The 21,167-nt window shown below is 48.0% G+C and overlaps 1 protein-coding gene across 1 annotated transcript in view; it reads right to left on the reverse strand.

The window, feature by feature from the left end:
* Window positions 1-225: 225 nt before the first annotated feature.
* The window catches only part of LRP4 (LDL receptor related protein 4), a 51,341-nt gene continuing 30,399 nt past the window's right edge, over window positions 226-21,167 (reverse strand). The window contains exons 23-38 of the mRNA XM_032414049.1: window positions 20,327-20,467; window positions 19,900-19,986; window positions 19,622-19,793; window positions 18,845-19,007; window positions 18,496-18,721; window positions 17,832-18,135; window positions 16,242-16,460; window positions 15,942-16,076; window positions 14,998-15,106; window positions 12,786-12,930; window positions 12,400-12,513; window positions 11,808-11,943; window positions 8,267-8,334; window positions 7,638-7,725; window positions 5,711-5,852; window positions 226-3,257 (exon numbers count right to left, since the gene is read on the reverse strand). Coding sequence (XP_032269940.1) covers window positions 2,925-3,257; window positions 5,711-5,852; window positions 7,638-7,725; window positions 8,267-8,334; window positions 11,808-11,943; window positions 12,400-12,513; window positions 12,786-12,930; window positions 14,998-15,106; window positions 15,942-16,076; window positions 16,242-16,460; window positions 17,832-18,135; window positions 18,496-18,721; window positions 18,845-19,007; window positions 19,622-19,793; window positions 19,900-19,986; window positions 20,327-20,467 — 2,582 coding nt within the window. The 3' untranslated portion in view covers window positions 226-2,924. The remainder of the gene's footprint in view (window positions 3,258-5,710; window positions 5,853-7,637; window positions 7,726-8,266; window positions 8,335-11,807; window positions 11,944-12,399; window positions 12,514-12,785; window positions 12,931-14,997; window positions 15,107-15,941; window positions 16,077-16,241; window positions 16,461-17,831; window positions 18,136-18,495; window positions 18,722-18,844; window positions 19,008-19,621; window positions 19,794-19,899; window positions 19,987-20,326; window positions 20,468-21,167) is intronic.

Genomic DNA, 21,167 nt, shown 5'->3' on the forward strand with positions numbered 1-21,167 from the left:
TCCCTCTCTCGCTGTCTCTCTGTCAAATAAATAAATAAAATCTTAAAAAAAAAAAAAAGGGGGCGCCTGGGTGGCTCAGTTGGTTAAGCAACTGCCTTCGGCTCAGGTCATGATCCTGGAGTCCCGGGATCGGGTCCCGCATCAGGCTCCCTGCTCGGCGGGGAGTCTGCTTCTCCCTCTGACCCTCCTCCCTCTCATGCTCTCTGTCTCTCATTCTCTCTCAAATACATAAATAAAATCTTCAAGAAAAAAAAAAAAAAAAGAAGAGCTAGTAGCAGATCTGGGCCTGTGACGATCCCTCCTTGTCCCCAGTCCTTTTCCTACTACATCAGACAGTCTTGCCAGTGACTATCACGGCAAGGCAAAGTCAAGTTCTGGGACAATGAGGTCCTCATAGACCTAGAATAGAGATAGAAGATACATGGTGTATAAGCCATGACACTTCCTTCCAGTGCCTGAAGATGTCACTAACAATCATGACACTTTCCCCGTTGAGTCTCAACAGGACGTCAGGCAGCCACTACCAACCAAAGTTGGCACTCGAGACGAAACCTATCTGCCATCCCTGTTCTAGAGGAAATATGGATTTCACAAGCCAATGAACTCTGGTCTTGACCTGTCTTCTCAAGATGAGTTGAACCTCCAGCCAGGAACCTCACACCTTTTATGGCTCTTCACCGTCCTCACATCCCCAAAGGACTTAGAGGTGATGTCGCAAGAAGGTTTTCAAAAGCATGGGTCTGCCAGACAGAGTGGGTGCAGTGATTAGTCATGACTCCAAGCCAGGCACGGTGATTAAGAAAAGCTAAATTTATATTAAATTATCATAAAGTCCTAAAATACTGAACATAGTGGTTAAATAACTCCAGAAAGTCCAATCTCTCCAGTGAGTAACGTTAAAACCATTACACATGAGCGCGGGAGAATCACTTCCATTAGTTTAGGACAGAGAGGTTTTGCTTTTTACATAGTGAATCAGTGCTCAAATAGGTATTTCTTCAAATATGTCTTTTCTACATTCTGAACAGCCCAAATGCAATAAGATCTTTCCCCCCTTTCCAATCAAGAAAATGCCACTTTCCTACTTTCTCCCCATCCTCAACCATGAGTCTGAGGAACCAAAGTGCTCCTTTTTTAACTGCCCCGTCAAGTGTGAAATGTCTCCCTTCCCTCCCATAAGTGGCACCTCACCTTTCCCACTGTGTGGGTGTACTGGAAAAGACTTGCTGGCCTGGCTAGGCTGTCCTGTGTGGGCCCAGACCTGGGTTGGCTACTACCAGCCCAGCTCAGGGCTTGGCACCTGTCTCTAGCAGGCTCAGAACTGACCAGAAAAGCTTTGCTCTTCTCCGTTTTCATTCACATGTGTGGCAGCTGATTTCTCAATACCGATAACCACAGATGTTTCCAATCAAGAAGCTTCCCTGAGAAGCCCTCGCCTCTATTCTCAGCCCGTCGCCCTCTCCTGTTGCTTCCAATTCCTGGGTGGAAGGGTCTGGATCTGCCCTAGGCTGAGAGGGCTTCATCAGTGGTTCTCCCTTTCTACTCCTTGCCCCCAACTTTGTGTCTTGATGTAGCCCTCTCCTCACCACAAGGCTAAGTCAGAAAAAGCAAATTGGGGGGCGGGGGGCTATGTAGAAGGCTTAGGGCAGACAAAAAGTCTCCACTCTCCTGATCCTAGCAGGAGACAAATGGTCTTTGTGTGAACGAGCATGAACCAAGTGATGGCATCACAGCCTGGGCAGTCCATCACTTAGCTGGGAAGAGAGTTGGAATGGGAATGTCACCACCCCTAAAGCCACAGGTTCTCTGTCCACTAACTTAGATCCCTGAGCACTTGAGAGAGAACACAGAACCTCATGGATACTTCCCTTGAGGCCCTGCGTGCCCCAAGTCTATAACCCAATCGCTCTTCTTGACCCTTTATGAAAACTCTTGGCCCTTGTATGAAAGGTGTTTCAGGATCTCTATGCTTAGAATCCCGGGGAATGAGTGGGGAGAGAGTGGCAGAATGTTAAGGTTCAGGTGATATGCTACTTTTGGTCTAAGCAGCGCTGGTTGGACCTTGCAGAGACTCAGCGCTCGGGGCCCCACATTCCTTAAGCCCCTGCTCACAACCTGGTTACTCAGAGTCAAAGACATAAGGGTACTGGCCAGTGGTGGCACCAGCAGGGGAATTCATATTAGCCAGCTGCCATGCGATAAGGACCCTGTCATCGGGGTAGAAGCTTCCAGACACTCTAGCAGGAGGAAGAACAGCTTGAGCCACACCCAGATCTCACCAATATTGGCAGCTGAAAAAAAAAACAGTAGCTCTTAGGGCAAGAATAATATCCATTGCCAGCAATGGACAGGACATGCAGCCCAACCACCCCTAAAAGCTTTCTCATATTACCAATGCACTTGAGGCTGGAGGCTTCTGAGACACCCATACCAGCTGGGCTTACTCCTCCTTCCTCTCTCAGCCTCTTTCCTTCATCTCTCTCTTTCCCCTTGACCCCTGCCCCAGCCCCTGATGGGCAAGTTCTCTCAGAGAAGTGGCCAGGCCGGTTCTGCTGGGGGACAGTGAGGTCTTGGATCATCAGTTCTCGTGGGGCAGGGTACCAGGGAAAGGGGAGGTGGAGCTCTGTACTGATGAGGAATCATTTCCGAGCCTAGTTTCGGGGGCTCAGGAGGGAGTGCAAGAGGTGAGGTTCGTGGTAAAATCCAGGTCTAAATTTTCGGGATGCACCATCATTTCTTGTGCACGGGTAGTTACGGACTCAGGTGGAAATAGCTCCCGTGGAGGGCTTGGGAGCAGTTACGTGGTGGGAGGTGGAGGAGAAGGATGAGCAAGCACATAGGAAGGGGGCCTGTTGTCTAAGTGAGCACAAGGACCGGAAGTCCATAAAGAAGGAACGGGCAGGGAGGGAAGGGACTGTGGACGTTTAGACCTGGCTCTCTGAGGAGAGCTTGCGTTCATGTTTCCAGCCTGTGTCCGGCAGAGAGCCCCGTCTTTCAGGAGTGGCTGCGGTGTGGACGCTGCTACACTCAGACTGCTCTTCCTGCAACAGCTGCTCCGTCTCCGTGTCATCCAGGGAAACAGAGCTGGCCTGGAGAGACACTGTGTCCGTCTTCATGCATACATGATCCCGCAGAAGGCCCCCCCGTGAGCTGCGCAGTTGCTTGAGGTCATCCCACTCAGCATCGTCCCCAGACAGAAGGCAGATTCCCTCTACAATCTTGATCTTCTCCTTGGTATAGTTATGGTCAGGCCCGCCCTAGGGTGGAGAGTGGGGAGACACGGTCAGTTGGTTAGCTCTCTAGACAGGATCTCACGGTGAACCAAAAAAGGGAGCGGATGGGCTGAGAGGAGGTGTGAGGAGCACAAAGACCCCACAAACGAATGGGGAGACTTGGTCAGAGCAAACAGATGAGTCAGCCTAAAAGAATAGCAGCAGGATGATTATCCCCATTCTCAGACAGGAAGGAGGGAGAACCATGGCTTCCAGGCCTGCATCATCCACTCACTGGCTGTCACCTTGGGCAAATTACTCAGCATCTCTAAACTCAGTCTCCACATCTGCAATGTGGGGAGAATAACAGTAGCCACACCTCATAACCAATCGCTGTGAGGGCTCAAAGAGGAGACACATGGAACACAGCTAGTAGGTGCTTGACACGTAAGATACACTAAATCGTGTTAGCTGTTGTTACATTGTTATTGTGGCTTATTAACGGGACATCATGCTGATATACACATGATCAAAAGGAACAGATAAAGGCAATTCGATGTGCATTTATTCAGGATTTTAAACTACTTCTGGGCTCTTTTATTCTTGACTCTCTTCTTTCTAATTTTGTTAAGGAGAAAACTTATGGGAGGTCAGACAGGAGGGATCTAGAAAATCTTCTTCTTTGGGTTCTGAGTGTCAATCCATTGGGGTCCCGTAACCTATAACCTTTCTGGGGAGGTTACTCTGGCTCTGCTCCCACAAGCCTTGGGGCCATTCCCAACCAACCTGGGATTGGTCCAAGGACAGCCTGAAGTTCTACTCAGGCTTCTCCCTTTATGGATTTCTCAAAGGGTAGCCTTACTCCTGGTTTCTGGGGGATACCAACCGACATGCCACCGGTACCAGGAGAAAACGGGCCATGGCTTAGGTTCTGTCCTGGGATGGTGTTCCTGCCAAGAGTTCTGCAAGTGCTCCTCTATTTTAGTAACAACTCAACTCCACAGATATTTAACTGAGCCCCTACATTTTTTTCTTAAAGATTTTATTTTGGAGTCATCTCTATATCCAATGTGGGGCTCGAACTCACAACCCTGAGATCAAGAGTTGCATGCTCTCCTGACTGAGCCCCTACATTAAACAGGAGACTTTGATGATGGCCCTCTAGGAGGGGTAGCATCCTCCGCAGAGCAGAGACAGATAGCACACAAGTGCACGCGCATCACACCCTCCGAGCTGAAATTAGCACCAGATTAGACGGAGCCATGCAGTGTCTTCATCACAGAGACACGCTGGGTAGGTTAGGAAGAGGTAGGGGACATGGCACTAGCAATTCGGGGGGGGGGGACCCTTCCCTCTCCAAACACACTGCAACAGGTACCTGAAATCAGGAGGAAATCAGAAGAGAAAGGGTGAAAGACTGTCAGAGGGGTGAAAGAGCGGCTGAGGAAAAGCACACAACAGAAGAAAGAGGTCACACTTTTCAGGTCTAACCTACGACCCTTATGATGGTTCTTCTCTGGGGCATCAAACACTCTAGGAACCTAAGACTCAGGAGTCTTTCTCTCAAAGATACCTAATTGAGGAGGGCTCTACCATCCCTAAAACTGCAAACTAGCCCTGCAGGTGGGGTTTTAGCTTCCGGTGGAAGCTTTTTTAATATGGAAATTCATGGATCCAGAAAGCATGTGACTGTTATGTAAAATGTACTTATTATGCATGGGAGCCCTGTAGAGGTGAGGGCAAGTGTCGACTCTGCTAGACAGGCCAGGCGAGTGACCAATTAGGGTTTCTTAAGGGATATGATTTCTGATGAAACGTTATAGGATTTTAGAAAAAGCAGGGGTCATATTAGACTAGGAAGATCTGAAATTGCAGGATACTGGTCCCTTGTGGAAATGGGAGTATTTTTCAGGCCTAAACATTCAGCACATAAATTTTCACTGAAGCAACAAAGGAGTTAAGAGAGCAAAAGCATGTAAACCTTCAGAATTCTAGAGAAATCTCTTAAGACTCTGTGATAAGAGGAAGAATAGGAAAAAACCCCAGCCATTCCCAGCCATAGGTGCCAACAGCTTCGATCAGAGGTTAGAAAAAGGAGAGTCCAGGAGCTTTCGGGTTTTTGGGGTGTTGTCTTGGAATCTGGGGTGCTTCAGAGGGGTACAGCCCCTCTGCAGGGGAATGATGGCTACAGGAGGGAAAACCTAGCTGGGGAAACTATTTCCTGGCAGGGAGGTGCACACTCACATGCTTTCAGACCTAGACCTTCTGGAATCTGCTTACTAACCTTGCTCTCACTAAGATCCCTCAAGCTAGTCCCTTAGATAGTCTAGATCTCTCCAGAATCCCATACAGATTCAGTTCTTCTGTCCACTGTAACTTCCAAAATGGTAGATGGGACTACCCAGCATCCCTCACTGTTCAGGCAACTGGAGCATATCCATCCCCCCTCCAGAAACAAAAAACAAAACCCCACCTTGAATATAAATTTTAATTTTTACCTCTTTCTTATAGCACAGTTGATTGTACATGGCTGGTTTGGGGATTGCTTCAATTTTCACTTCCTGAGTGGAAGTTCGGTAGGAGGGGTTGCTGTAGGTCAGGTTCCCCATTCCAGGATCAGTTAACTTGGATTTTTTGTGTCTTTAGGAGGAAAGGTGATGAGAAATTAGTTCAGATCTTTATGGGGGTAATATCTGGGGAAGTTGGTTGTTGTTGTTTTTTTAATTTTATTTATTTATTTGACAGAGAGACAAAGTGAGAGAAGGAACACAAGCAGGGGGAGTGGGAGAAGGAGAAGCAGACTTCCCACCAAGCAGGGAACCCAATGCGGGGCTCGATCCCAGGACCCTGGGATCACAACCTGAGCTGAAGGCAGACGCTTAACGACTGAGCCACCCAGGCACCCTGATACCTGGGGAAGTTGTAACCCAAATGTGGTAGGCAGCCTCTAAGATGGCCCCAGTGATCGCTGCCTCCTGGTCCTCACACCTTCTGAATCCCTGCCCCTTGAGTGTGGGCTGCATCTGGTGACTCACTTCTATTTTATTTTTAATGTTTTATTTTCAAGTAATCTCTACACCGAGCGTGGGGCTCGAACCCAGAACCCCGAGATCAAAAGTCGCATGCTCCACCGACTGAGCCAGCCAGGTGCCCCTGGTGACTCCCTTCTGATGTACAGAATATACAAAAGTGATGGATGCTAGCTTAGGTTCCAAAGAAACTTGTGGCTTCCATCTTAGGTTGCCTTCCCTCCCTCATTCTTGCTTCTGCTTGCTCTGGGGAAGCAAGCTGCCATGTTGTCGGTTGTCCTTTGGGAAGGCCCACAAGGCAGGGAACTGATGAGGGAGACCTCCAGCCAGCAGCCAGCAAGGAACTGAGACCCTCAGTCCAACAGCCTGTGAGGAACTGAATCCTGCCAACAGCTACCTGAGCGTGCTTAGAAGGGAATCCCTTCCCAGTCAAGCCTTGAGATAAGACCACAACCCTGGCTGATACCCGGGCTGCAGCCTCTAAGAGAACCGTGAGGCAGAGGCATGCAGCTAAGCTGAATCCAGATTTCTGACCCACAAAAACTGTGAGATGATAAATGGTTGTCATTTTAAGTTGCTAAGTTTTGGAATAGTTTGCTATCCAGCAATAGACAGCTAATATACCAAGTCAAGACAGATCTGTGTCAATCCCCCCTCTGTTACTCACTAGCTGGGATCTTGGTGGATACAATCTAAACTTTGTGAGCCTTAGATCCTCATCTGTAAAGTGAGGAATAATAATACCTGTATTACAATCATTGTTGTGGCACTGATACATATTCACTACATAGTAACTATTATTATTAGCACTGTTGTTGTTGTTGTTAGCAGGAGCTACAGCAGCATAGCAAAATCCTGGTGTTTTTGCTGCAAGCTGTGTTTAAAGCATTTGGGGAAAATACATAGAAGGTCGTAAAAAGAGGATTCTAAACTGGAAACGACACACTCCACCTTCCCAGGATGATCCCTACTGAGCAATGGTATGTCAAACAATATTGCAGTAGAAGCCATGGTTATGTGAGGAGAAAAGCCTTTCCAATTTCCATGGTTTGAGATGAGGTAGAGTAGTGGAAAAGCAGAGATGCCAGCATCAGTCCCAGCTTTGCCTCTTACTGTGTGACCTTGGGAATAAACTTCCATGCCCTCAGCATCCTAGTCTATGAAGAAAGTCCCGAGGGCTGCTGGGTCATAACGTGAGGAACCTGCTCAGGCTGTGAATGGCGAAGAAGAGTCAGGATTCAGGTTCTACCCTTCCTTTCTGCTGCTCCGACCAGGGACCCATCTTGACGTGAGGCTGGTCAGAGGTCGGATCAGCAAGATGTGGAGCCTCCGGAGATCACCGACGTGCTAAGGAGGACCAATGGAAACGCGCCCCCCGCAATGAGGCTGAAGTTACCTGTACAGCATCAAAGCTGCAATCACCACCAAAATCAGCAGAATACTGAGGAGTCCACCGATGACATAGCTGACATGAAGTCCTTCCCCTAGGAGGAACAGAGAGAGGCTAGGCGGGGACGAATGACAATCCTCCAGCTGGAAGACGGAGGGCTCCTTTGCTAGGGGTTGGATGCCACACCATCTGAGGACAGCCAGGGAAGAGGCCACAGGGGTAGGGGACTGAGAAGAAACCTATCAGCCTCCCAACGTCTCTATTCCCAATTCCACTACTTACTAGCCATGTGACTTAAGGCAAGATGCTTAACTTGAAGCCTATGTTTTCTCACTGGCTAAATGTAAATAATAAATTGCTCATAGCCTGGTGGCAGTGAAACCTGAGTGTGTACATACACATACATATATGCACACGTGTGTATGTGCACACACATATATAAAGCTTAACAAACGGCTGGCATATGGAAAGTACTCTGTAAGTGGTAGCCAGCTAATATTACTTTTTTATGGATTTACTCTGAGACATGGGTTCAACAACCCCAGAGAGTCCCCATGAAGGTTCTGGAAGTTATGAGTGGAGACTCTGATTCCTTACATCTTCTTTGTCAAAACAGTTGGGCACTCAGGGCTCACCTGGAGCAGCAGGTATGGCCTCATTGGAATGTGCACAGAGGCCCAGCTGGGCATCCTTTTCAGAGCATCTGTGGGGCAGAGAAAACTGAATGTGAAGGCCACTTGTATTTGATAAAGATCCTGCCTTCCTCTAGGAAAGAGGGAAAGTCCTGGGGGGTGCCTGGGTGGCTCAGTCATTAAGCATCTGCCTTCGGCTCGGGTCATGATGCCAGGGTCCTGGGATCGAGCCCCGCATCGGACTCCCTGCTCGGTGGGAAGTCTGCTTCTCCCTCTCCCACTCCCCCCTGCTTGTGTTCCCTCTCTCACTGTGTCTCTGTCAAATAAACAAATAAAATCTTTAAAAAAAAGATATATTTATTTATTGACAGAGAGAGAAAATGAGTGGGTGGGGGGAGGAGCAGAGGGAGAGGGAGAATCCCAAGCAGACTCCCTGCTGAGGGCAGAGCCTGATGCAGGATTCATGCAGGACTCAATCTAACCACCCTGAGATCATGATCTGAGTCGAAATCAAGAGTTAGCTGCTCAAATGACTGAGCCACCCAGGCCCCCCATGTTTAAATGGGTTTTAAAATACGTACTCTTTAAAAAAGATTCCTCTAAAAAGGAGAAGCAGGTTTGGAAGTGAGCCAGAAGCCTGCTGACAGAACACTAAGGATACCAATGGTAGGATTTATTAAGCTACCAGGATGAGTTGGAAGAAGCTACCAGCCAAGCAAACCTCTGATTGGATACAGAGTATCACAAGGTCAAAAAAGACCTTGAAAAAAAATTGTTTTTCTTCTCTCCATTCTTTCACAAGGGAATATGCAAGACATCCAGAGGGAGGGCTCAGAGAACCAACTTGAAATGCTAAGAAGGTAACTTCTTTGTGGCACATTATGAACAGGCAATTAAAGGCATCTCCTAAAAGGCTAGAGAAAAGCTATTTGCAAGAACATTTGAAACCAAGATACACTGAGTCTTCAAACAGACTTTGAATGTTAGAAAATATCTGATGGGGTTCCAAAGTTTTCTAAATTATCCTAAAGAAAATCAGATTAATCGTGATTGATAGTACTTAGAAGTTAGTAAGAAAGATACATGTTTATATCTGGATGTTTGCCTTTCTATATAAATTTCCAAAAAGAGAAAATGGGGCAAATAGAATGAATTTGATCATGTGCAAATTTTATAATTTTATTCTGTTCTGGCGTATTTTTTAATATGCCAATTCTAGTTCTCAGATTTTGATTTTTAATTTTTTTTAAGATTTTATTTATTTGAGTGAGAGAGAGAGGGCACAAGCAGGGGGAGGGGCAGAAGGAGAGGGAGAGGGAGAAGCAGGCTCTCTGCTGAGCAGGGAGCCTGACACGGGGCTTGATCCACGGACCTGGGGTTTGTGACCTGAGCCGAAGGCAGATGTTTAACTGACTAAGCCACCCTTCTTCTTTATTTTTTTTAGAAGATTTTATTTATTTATTTCACAGAGAGATAGTGAGAACAGGAACAGAAGCAGGGGGAATGGGACAGGGAGAAGCAGGCTTCCCGCCGAGCAGGGAGCCCGATGTGGGGCTCGATCCCAGGACCCTGGGATCATGACCTGAGCCGAAGGCAGGCGCCCAAAGACTGAGCCACCCAGGCGCCCCTTCTTTTTTATTTTTTAAGTAAACTCTACACCCAGTGTGGGGCTTGAACTCATGACCCTGAGCTCAAGAGTCTCACGCTCTACTGACTGAGCCATCCAGGCACCACACAAATTTTATAATTTTAAAGACATGAGTCTAGAGTTCTCATTTGGGATTATTATCATGTTTCTGCTTTCAGAATTGAAATCAATTATCTTTTTAGGCTAAAGTTGATACTAAAAATAAAGAGACAGTATATTACAATGGAAAAAATGTCTTAATAGAAAGATGTCTGGAAAGACAGATATCAAAATTTAACAATAGGAAACTAAATTACTATCTTGGAAAGATACCTGCACCCCCACATTCACTGCAGCCTTATTTACAATAGCCAGGACATAGAAACAACCTAAGTATCCACCGACGGGTGAATGGATAAAGAAGATGTGGTATACATACAATGGAATTTTTTTCTTTTTTTTTTAAGATTTTATTACTTATTTGAGAGAAAGAGTGTGAGTGGGGGATGGAGCACAGGAGCGGACAAGCAGACTCTGAGCTGAGCGCGGAGACAGATGCAGGGCTCAATCTCACAACCCTGAGACCATGACCTGAGCCGAAATCAAGAGTTGGATGCTCAACCGACTGAGCCACCCAGGTGCCCCAATATATAATGGAGTATTATTCAGCCATAAAAAGGGACATTCTGCCATTTGTGACAACATGGATAGACCTTGAGGGCATTATGCTAAGTGAAATAAATCAGACAGAAAAAGACAAATACCGTGCAATGTCACTTATATGTGGAATACGAAAAAAAACAAAACCACCCAAACTCATAGATTGGTGTTTGCCAGAGGTGGGAGGTAGCAGGGATGGATAAAATGAGTGAAGGTGGTCAAAATGTGCAAACTTCCAGTTATAAGATCAGTAAGTCCTGGGGAGATAATGTACAGCATAGTGACTATAGTCAACGATACTATATTCTACATTTAAAAGTTGCTAAGAGAGTAAATCTTAAAAGTTCTCATCACAAGAAAAATAATTGGTAGCTATGTGTGGTGATGGATGTTAACTAAACTCACTGTGATAATCATTTTGCAATTTATACGTATATCAAATAAAAAATATTTAGAGTAACTGTATATGGGTACTTATTTCTTCTTTATTCCCATCTGTATTTCCAGATTATTTTTTTTTGCAAAGTATAAATAAAAAAAAAAAAGAATTTCTCTAAATTGAATGTAACATCATGTTTAATCCACCTTAAGATGTGCATTGTTCTATAGTCTAACACCTCTGGAACAGGAATGTGTCATAATCAATGGCATCTCACAACTGATGTTGGTCATGTTTTCAGTTGAAACTCTCAGTATGCATCTTAAATTGATAGTACCATCAATTTAATTAAATAGAATATTTTATACTTGATTTGAGAACTGTTCATGGTTATGCTTGCTTATTTAATAACGGGGTGTGTGCGCGCATGCACACATATGTGCATGTGTGTTTGAGGTCAGTATAAGCTAAAGCCATCACATCCTTGAGGATATTCCAAGTCATAAAGCCACAGCCCAGAGACCACTATGACTTGGTGGCTTCTAAGTAAACTGTAGGACAGACCATATACTAAACAGGTTATGTGAGAACAAACGTCACAGAAAGGAAGGAGGAATGCCATGTAAGAAACTCCTCCTGAGTGATTTCTCTCTAAAGTTGCACTTAAAGCTTCTTGCCCTCAGAGCTAAAAAGAAAATCACTTGCAACAATCTACAAGTCAAAATACCATCTCCAGCCTCAAAGAGCAGGGACTGGTGGCTAATGACGTGCTCTACCTCCCATGTACCAGAATGAGTGAGCTAAGACTGTGGTCTTCTGCTGGTGGGAGATGGTGATTTGGAAAAAAGAGCCCTGAATCCCATATTGAATACACTTACCTTCCTTCCACCTCCTCCAAAGATGTGCGGGTCCAGGTGGTAGAGGAACGCAAGGTGGTAGGTAGTGTGTTGGGTAGCACTGGGCTCCTTTCACTTAGGCTGGTAGCCCTGGGAGCTGGGGGCACCAGGCCAGGTACTGGAGAGAAAAAGGACTGGAGTGAGCCCCTGGAGCCCCAAATCTCTACATATGATCCAAGAGGAACACCTGGGACACTTGACAAAGCAATCTTCTAGCTGCCCTTATCCTAGGCATCCTCATTAGAGGCTCTTCATACTGTAAATAAAATGGATTTGGGTTCCAATATTAATAGCTCTGGATGGCTAGCTGGTCCACAAAGGTCAGGAAAAGACAGCAGTACACAGGCCACAGCAGGGGTCAGGGAACCAGGAGACCTGAATTCCATCCCAGTAAATGCCAGAAGCCAGGCAAACCCAGGTCTGTGCTATTGCAAAGCTCAAACTCATTGTTCCCAGTCACTTTGCTATAACACCCACTGAGGGGGCTCCCACCGAGAAGGACAGAGCTGAGGCTGATGATCCCCTGCTGCTCTAAGGGCTCTGCTGTTCCAGGGGGCCGTTCAGTCCAACTCACCAAGGGAGCAGGGTCGGCCATCTGGCTCATCCGGACAGGCACACACAAAGTCTGAGGCCCTGGCAAAGCAGAGGTGGGTGCAGCCTCCATTGTTCACACCACAGGCATTGGTCCCTAGAGGCAAAGCGGATGAGTGTCTGGTTTGGGACAGAATCAGGTCTTCCAATTTGACACTTGTCAGAAAGGAGGAGCTCCAGGGCACCTCACGCCTAGGGGCAGTAGGGCAGAAGGGGTATAACCACATGGGGCTGACAAAGGTATAGGAGCTTAAAATGGGAACCAAAAGGCTCTCCTGTGAGTCTAATTATCTTGGTCATTAAGAGTCCTTGGGGAGACCAACCACCCCACCAATGGTAAGGAAGCAGGCTCAGGACCCAGGAGCCCACCTGTCTGTCGCTGAGGAGAAACCACAATGATATCCATGAGCCCTTCCACATTCGCCAACACTGTCTCCTTGTTCCGGCCTGAGTACTTGTCCACACGCTGGATTGACTTGGTCTGCCAGTCTGTCCAGTAGATCCATCTGTCTTGCTACTCAACAGGAAAACCCAATAAAGAGTAAACATTATTCAACAGTCTGACCCCAGTAGCATTTCTGTGTTTCAGCACGTGCACTCCCTCTGCCGAAATGCCCTCTCTTGTCCAGCACGCCAACTTCCGTGTGTCCCCCAGTATGGTACTATCCAGGACATCTCCCCCAATCCATACAGAATTCACTCCTCCATGCTGTTCTGTGCCTTCTACAAATGAGTCTTGACACTCTATGATCATTTGCTTATGTGTCTGTCATGTAAGATTAAGTTCTTCAAGGACAAAAATGTATTTCTTTTCTCTCTCAATTTCTAGCACTAACACCTAATCCTCAGTCAGTTGACTGCGTGGCTCAACGAATAAATGAGTTCTTATACCTAGTAAATAGGAGTAACTTGGAGACAAGGGGTCCTTCTAAGGTCCCGGCACTTCTGGGCCCTTCACTTAAGAGTCCCGGCCCAAATCCTCTGGTTACTTCTGGGGGGAGCTGCCTTCTAATTTTTTTTTTTTTTTTAAGATTTTATTCATTTATTTGACAGAGAGAGAGAACACAAGCAGGGGGGCAGGCAGAGGGAGAGGGAGAAGCAGGCTCCCCACCAAGCAAGGAGCCCGATGTGGGGCTTGATCCCAGGACCCTGGGATCATGACCTGAGCCAAAGGCAGACGCTTAACTGAGTCACCCAGGTGCCCCTAGATTTTTTTTTTAATTTATTTCTTCATGAGAGAGAGAGAGAGGCAGAGGGAGAAGCAGGCTCCCTGAGGAGCAGGGAGCCCGATGCGGGACTCGATCCCAAGACCCTGGGATCATGACCTGAGCCAAAGGCAGACGCTTAACTGACTGAGCCACCCAGGCGCCTGGGGAAGCTGCCTTCTAATGCAGTGATCCCGAGATTCTCGATCAGGGGTGGGGACAGCAGAGAAGGTGGTTCCTCTCCTGCTTCCAGGTATATATCAGAAATCCCAGGGGAAATTTAGAGATTGAAAAACCATATTCAATATCATCCTGTAGTTTTACATTTGGAGTATGGGGGGAGCCTATCATTAAGTAGAGCCAAAATCTTATTGGCTGGTAGGATACGATGCACAATACAGATAAGTGGAAAGTCAAAAAAGAACAAAGATTTTTAAATGATTGAGAATCCCTGTTTTGGCCCCAGGCTTGGCAGGTCTTCCTTTTTCCCTTCCCCGAATTATCGTACAGGGTTAGAACTCAAAAATGACAGCCAGTGATAATTAAAACGATTAAAAATAACACGCACTGGGGCGCCTGGGTGGCTCAGTCGTTCGGCGTCTGCCTTCGGCTCAGGTCATGGTCCCAGGGTCCTGGGATCGAGCCCCGCATCGGGCTCCCTGCTCAGCGGGAAGCCTGCTTCTCCCTCTCCCATTCCCCCTGCTTGTGTTCCCTCTCTGGCTGTCTTTCTCTCTAGCAAATAAATAAAATCTTTAAAAAAAAAAAAAAAAAAATAACACGCACTGAGTGCCAGATAAGTGTGCTAACGCTCTGCGTATATTTCGGGAAGACACCACTATTAAACTCACTTATTTTATAGGTAAGTGAAGCTTAGAGAAGTTCAGTCTTTTGTCCGAAGTTGCACTTGTTCAATGATACAGGCAGAGCTTGAACCCATGGAGCTGGCAGATTAGAGGCTCTCAATAAACACATACCACCTGGCTGGCTGCCTCAAAACTCGGGCTCGTAGCCACTCCACCCTACTGTCGCTAAGCCAGCTGTCTGGGCTCAGCAGTTGGAAACACAGCATTCGAATCAACTAGGGAACCTGTTAAAATGCACATTCCTGGGCCCAACACTCATGAAGCAGAGTCTTCATCTCCCAGGGCCCAGGAACCTACATTTTCGAGCCCCTCCCTCAAACGCTAGAACGTGGAGTGGTGGGACAGGACCAGCAGGCATATGGCGGCAAGGCTTCAGTGTACAGGAAACACCCCTAAAATGAGCTTCGGTAGCACGCCTGTCGCGTAGCAACTAGCGTTGAGGCTGCCAACTTGGGATCCCAAGGAAACATCGCCCATCAAGGAGGTTTAGTTACCTCTCTCCTGAGCCAGTACCTGAGTGAGCGCAAAGGGGTGGGAGACATGGCTGACTAACACCTGCCGTAGCTTCCCGCTGAGGTCAGCGCTCTCAATCCGGTCCAGATGTGCATCCACCCAATAGATCCTGTGAAGGAAAAGAGAGAAGGTGGCTGCTCAAAATGCTTGCCAAGAAGGCCAAGCCTTCCCCCCAAGGAGCTTTCTGTCCCCCTCCTGAGCTGAACCAGCAGGGGCTGTGAGCCGTCAAAAACCACCCTTGATGAGAGAGGTCACTACAAGTTCCAAAGCTGAAGAGGGGAGGTTGGTGACTCAAGTGGGGGGTCAGAGCTGTCTGGGGTGCGGTAGAGAGCTGTGACCTCAGAGGAGTCACCCTCCAGGCTCATCTGATCCCAAGAATCGAAGCCCAAATTCTTATGAACACTCTTCAAGAAGAGATCTCGGTCTACAAGGACTTCACTGAGGTTGAAGGAAGAAGGTATTCCTCTTCTCTAGCCCGACTCTCCAGGTGACTTTGATTCCCTTCCCTTCTTCTGGGGGCAGAAAGGGAAGCTGGCTGCTTCAAAGCCCCTTTCACCCCCTTCTCCCGCCCTCTAGCATTTTTTATCTAGACAAGGAGTTGCAAATTCCAATGAGTGAAGGGATCAGAAAAGTAACAAACACAAAAAAAATCACCCTCCAATGGGTAAGGGGTCATGGGACCTGTGGTCCAGCCACAGGATGTGCTCTGCTAAAGACACTCAAATCAAAAACATGTAAACCACACAAACAAAATCCATCTGAGGATTGAGGGCCCGATTCAGCAACCCTTGCTCTAAGAACGTGTCCCCTTATCCTTCTCGCTGCTTTTTTCCCTCCTTACCTACCAAGGAGCTTTCTATCTTTTTGTTTTCACTATCTGAATCTCCACCATCCTTTCCTCTGCCCATTCAATTTCCAGGAAGCTCCTGGGACAGGGTTCCCACCTGCGGGTATCATAGTCCAGGGTAAGGCCATTGGGCCAACCCAGGTCTGTGTTGATGAGGACCTTCCGCTCAGAGCCGTCCAAGTTTGCCCGCTCAATCTTGGCAATGTGGCCCCAGTCTGTCCAGAAGAGGTACCTGAGATACAACACTGCCATCATCACCAAAGCATGGGAAGATGGCACCCAGAGGCTGAGAGAATACGGGGGACACACCGACACCATTAGTACGTAGGCATCTTCCAAGGGACTCTTCATCAGGCCCTTCTTCCCTGGGTCTCTCCTCTGCTGGCCATAAACTTACCCCTTGCGGGGGAAAACGGCAATGGCCCGAGGCTCATCCAGGCTGTTATTGATCAGCACTTTGCGGCAGGAACCATCTAGCCTTGATGCTTCAATGGTATTTCGGCCCGTGTCCGTCCAGTACAGATTCCTGGCCACCCAATCTACTGCCAGCCCGTCGGTGGTCTTCAGCCCACGCCCGATCACTGTCTCCATGTTGCTGCCATTCAGATCTGCTCTCCTGAGGGAACAGCCCAGGGCTGGATGACTGACCCGACTGACCAGAGATAGACTGCCCCCCCTTTAAGTATATTTATTTAAGTAATCTCTACAACTGATGTGGGGCTCGAACTCATGACCCCAAGATCAAGAGTCATACGCTCCTCCAACTAAGCCAGCCAGTCACCCCTAGACTGAAACCCCTTTAATCCATGTTCCTATAATTAGATCCCTACTAGACTATAAACTCCATAGGGGCAGAGACCACATATCAATCAGTACATTCCTCAGCATCTAGCACAGTAGGTACTCAAAATATTAGCAGAATAAACACATTCTTGGGAGGACAGTGTTTCCTGCTATAAATAGGAGGTGTTTGGGCCCATGTCTTGCAGAAGACAGGTTAGTAATTCCCCACATACCTTAGGGAAGAGATAAGGATTGCTAGGTGGTAATTATAAGAAAGGCAAATTTGTCAAAATCTACCTGTGTATTTTTACGTTAGTCCTACACCAGGGAATTCAACCATAGGATGGGGGTATGTCACAAACACTTAGGGAACTTCTCTAAACTACATATTCCCACCTGTTCCCAGCATGAGATTTTTTTTTTTTATGATTTTATTTATTTATGTGAGAGAGAGCGCTCACAAGCAGGGGGGAGGAGGAGAGGGAGAAGCAGGCTCCCCGCTGAGTAGGGAGCCCAATGTGGGGCTCGATCCCAGGACGCTGGGATCATGACCTGAGCTGAAGGCAGACGCTTAATGATTGAGCCACTCAGGCGCCCCTCCAGCATGAGATTCTAATATGCCCCTCAGGGAGAACAAAGGGGAATGCTCCTATTCTTTCACACGAGAGAATTCTTTCTCTGCCATCATAAACCCCTCATACTAGTGGCAGGGCATCACATTCCTCAGTTATGATGGGATAAAAAAAATTGAAAGAATAATAAAAAGTAAAATAAAACAAAAATATTTTTAAAACAGCAAAATACAACCTTGTGAACAACCATAAGCCTTGGCATTTGTCCAGGGCTCCTGTATTATAATACAGATACGTGGTTTAGCTACATGGCCTACTCATCAATGAGTCTTAGGGGATGCTTAGAGCTCCCACAGGGCCCAATAGTGGGGTAAAGGCTCCAGGTCCCTAGCCTGACTATCCGTTTGTTTTACATACTAGGCTTCTATTAATCTAGAAATAACAACAGCAACAACAACAAACCCAAATCTGAACTCTGTTGTAAATGACAAGCGAACAAGCCAGGATCAGAACTCACTATCCAAACTACCAAATCACTCAGTCTATTTAGAGGTCAACATGAACGATGACCTCACCCCATCAGGGATGGGACATAGGTCTGCGTCCTCTGGAGATTTCAGGGACGTTCATACCTGATAACATCCAGGAATACATCTGTATAATAGACCTTCCCATCCATGCTGTCATAGTCCAGGGAAATGACATTGTTTAGCTCAGGAACCGGGATGTGCACATCTGTGTGGTCGCTCGTGTCCAGTGAGATACGCCGGATGGAGCCTCGGCTGGAGAAGAGCAGGTAGGTCTCGGGGGAGGGATCGCACGTCTTCCCATCTCGCTTCAGCTGGATGCCAGTGGGGCAGGCGCAGGAGAAGCCTGAAGGCCGAGGCAAGCAGAGGTGGGAGCAGCCACCGTTTCTCGAACCACACTTGTTAAAACCTGGGGAGGCAAGACGCATGAGCCTTGACACCCAGCCCGGATTCTTGTGGGAAGCTTACAAAGGCCCTAGTTCCTTGTGCCTGGTTCTCCTCTGTTCTAAGTGACAGAATTTGGTGCCTGGCAGGGATGAGGGAGAAGGATCAGGTATGTCTCCCTTCAGGAGGTCTTTGGAAGGTGACGGCATCATGCAGTTGGAGTCCCAGCCATACCCAGACGGAACACGGCCTGATCCAGGAAGGGGGCTTAGGGAGGTCCTTGCCTCTGAGATCATAAAAGAATCTCTGTCCTCCGGACATATCTAGGACACCGAGCTACCCCTGGAAAGCCAGGTCCAGCTCACTGCCCTAGGGGTCCTCTCACCCAGTGGCTGTGCCCGGTCCACGGCCTGGATGTCCATGAGGCCTGGCAGGTTGGACCTGACCAGGATGACATTGCTGCCAGTCCCCTTGTCGGCACGGTGGATGCTCCGGGTCTGCCAGTCAGTCCAGTAGATGTAGGAGTCAAGCAGGGTGAGGCCATAGGGGTGCTGCACTGGGGACACCAGCGTGTGGCGGCTGGCGCCATTCAAGTCGGCAGCCTCAATTCGCTGTGGAGGAAGGAGAGGGTGGGGGATGGCTGTGAGTAGACAAGGAGTCCTGAGTAGAGATCCTGAACAGTCCCTCTCCTGTCTTCCCAGGCTTCCAGGAAGTGACAGGAGCAGGACTCTCACCTCAGTGTGGGCATCGGCCCAGAGCAGTTGGGAGCTGGCCTTGTCCACAGTCAGCCCATTGGGCCATCCTAGGTTGTTGCTGATGAGCACGGTCCGGTCTGAGCCATCCATTCCAGACCGCTCTAGCTTGGCGTTCTCCCCCCAGTCCGTCCAGTACATGAACCTGGGCCAGGAAAAATACCCGCTGCTACGTCCGTAGCTCCTACATACTGGAAGTACTGACCCCACGCCAAACGTTGTGAAAAGGATTTTATGCAAAATGTGGAGTTGTCGTTTACGGGTCTAGAGTTTCGGATTTGCAAGACGAAAAAGTTCTGAAGACCTGTTTCACCATCATGTGCATAGACTTTACTGAGCTATACACTTAAAAACAGTTGAGATGGCAAATTTTACGTTGTTTTTTTTACCACAATTTTTTAAAAAAGGAATTTTCCATGGATTCTCTCACTTAATCCTCACAAGAGCATGAGGTATGCATTTTCACTATCACCTCCACTTACTGGTGAGGAAGCTGAGGATGAGAGGTTAAAAACGGGACCCGAAGTGACAGACGCAGCTAAGAAATGGTAAAGAATGTTGAATCCTGGATTTCAGACTCCAAGGCTCGTGCCCTTTACCGCTACATTGTCCTACCCCCCTGAAAGAAGTCAGAAGGAGCGTAACAGCCCTAGCGAGGTCAGTCTCCGCGTTGCTGTGAGGAACGCCTGCGCTTCGTTGTTCTCTTCCCCAGCTGAGCTGGCCCACCCCGCCACCCTGAACCACAGAGCTGGCTCTCACCCCATCTCGTGGTACAGCACAATGGCCCGCGGGCTGTCAAGGTTCTGCCACACCAACACTTTCCTCATGGACCCGTCCAAGTTGCCCACTTCAATCCGGTTGGTTCCCGTGTCTGTCCAGTACACTTTCCGGCCAATGGCATCCACCGCGAGCCCATCTGTGGTTTGCAGCCCTGCAGGAAGTCAAGAGCACACACTGGCTCCTGCCTTAAAACAGATGGGATGTTTCCCCAGCTCTGCAGCCAGACAGGGGGTCCCTGGGCTGGGAGCAAGGCCCACCTGTGGTGATGATGTCCTCATGCTGCGAGCCATCCAGATTGGCACGGCTGATGCTGTGCAGGGTACTGTCTGACCAGTACACCTTTCCTGGAAAGGGAAGGCTTAGCTCAGCCTGGACCCTCGCCTCTCCCAGAGGGACACCCATAGCTGACCCATGCCCTGAGACACCAGGGCATGTCAGAGAGTCCTCTACCCCTGAGCAGAGGAAATCAAGGGAGATACAGAAATACCGTAACAGGAATGTTCTCGGCAGAGATGGAAGCAAGGTCCCAAACCGTGCCCTCATTACCAAAGAGAAAGTGCTACAGAGATGGGGCAGGGCTGTGCCAGAGGGAACAGGGAGCCCCAGGCTCTTAGCAGGAAGCAAAGGTGGTAGGAGAGGAAGAAGAGCAGCTGCAGTGGGTCGGGGACAGAGGGCCACACGGACCTTCCTGGGGATCTACTCCAATGGCAATGGTGTTCTTCATGGTAATGTTGATAGGTACCACCACGTCGGCAAAATAAGGGATGTCCAAGGAGACCATGCGTATGTCTATTCTCCTGGCGAAGATGAGGAAACTGTTCATGCCTGCTCGGGTGGGGACAAAAGGAAAGAGGACAGTCACCCTAGTGTAGCCAGTAAGAGGATCTGGAGTAAGGCAAATGGGAGTGCATGCCCTGTCTCTGTTAGTTTCTAGTGGTGCGATCCTGGGCAAGTTCTTTAAATTGTTCAAGCCTCAGCTTCAGCATCTGTAGAATGGGGATAACAGCAGGGTATCCCGTAGGATTAGAAGAGATCATATATAGAAAGCACTTAGCACTGGGCCTGACACACAGTCATAAATGAGAGCTCTTTGCACTTTGCAGGAACTTTTACCGTGAGGTTTAAAAAACTTCATGTTAAGTGAAAGGGCTTTCCCTACACCCGGGGAGGGCCGATTCACAGATCCTTTCTCATTCAAATTCCCAAGGAAGTTTGGGTTCAAATGTGGCCTGGCACGTAGCATCCCCTAGGGAGAAACATCAACTTCTAACATCTGGGCAGCCAGGCCCTGCTTCTGGGACCCTCCAACTGTCACATAAGTTGTACACTCACAAAGTGCCACTTCCAAGGGAGGGACCATGACATTGGGGAGCACATATGTTTTAATATTTATTATACCGGCTCTCGGCAGATAGAACTAAAGTGACTTGTTCTAACCCAATCAGTGTATTATGACAATTTTCCAATACTGAAAGCAAAACATCTGAGAAAAGAGCATCTTTTTCTAAAATGCATAGAGACCTCA

The sequence above is a fragment of the Phoca vitulina genome, unplaced genomic scaffold (assembly GCF_004348235.1).
Source record: "Phoca vitulina isolate PV1807 unplaced genomic scaffold, GSC_HSeal_1.0 scaffold16, whole genome shotgun sequence".
Taxonomy (NCBI): Eukaryota; Metazoa; Chordata; class Mammalia; order Carnivora; family Phocidae; genus Phoca; species Phoca vitulina.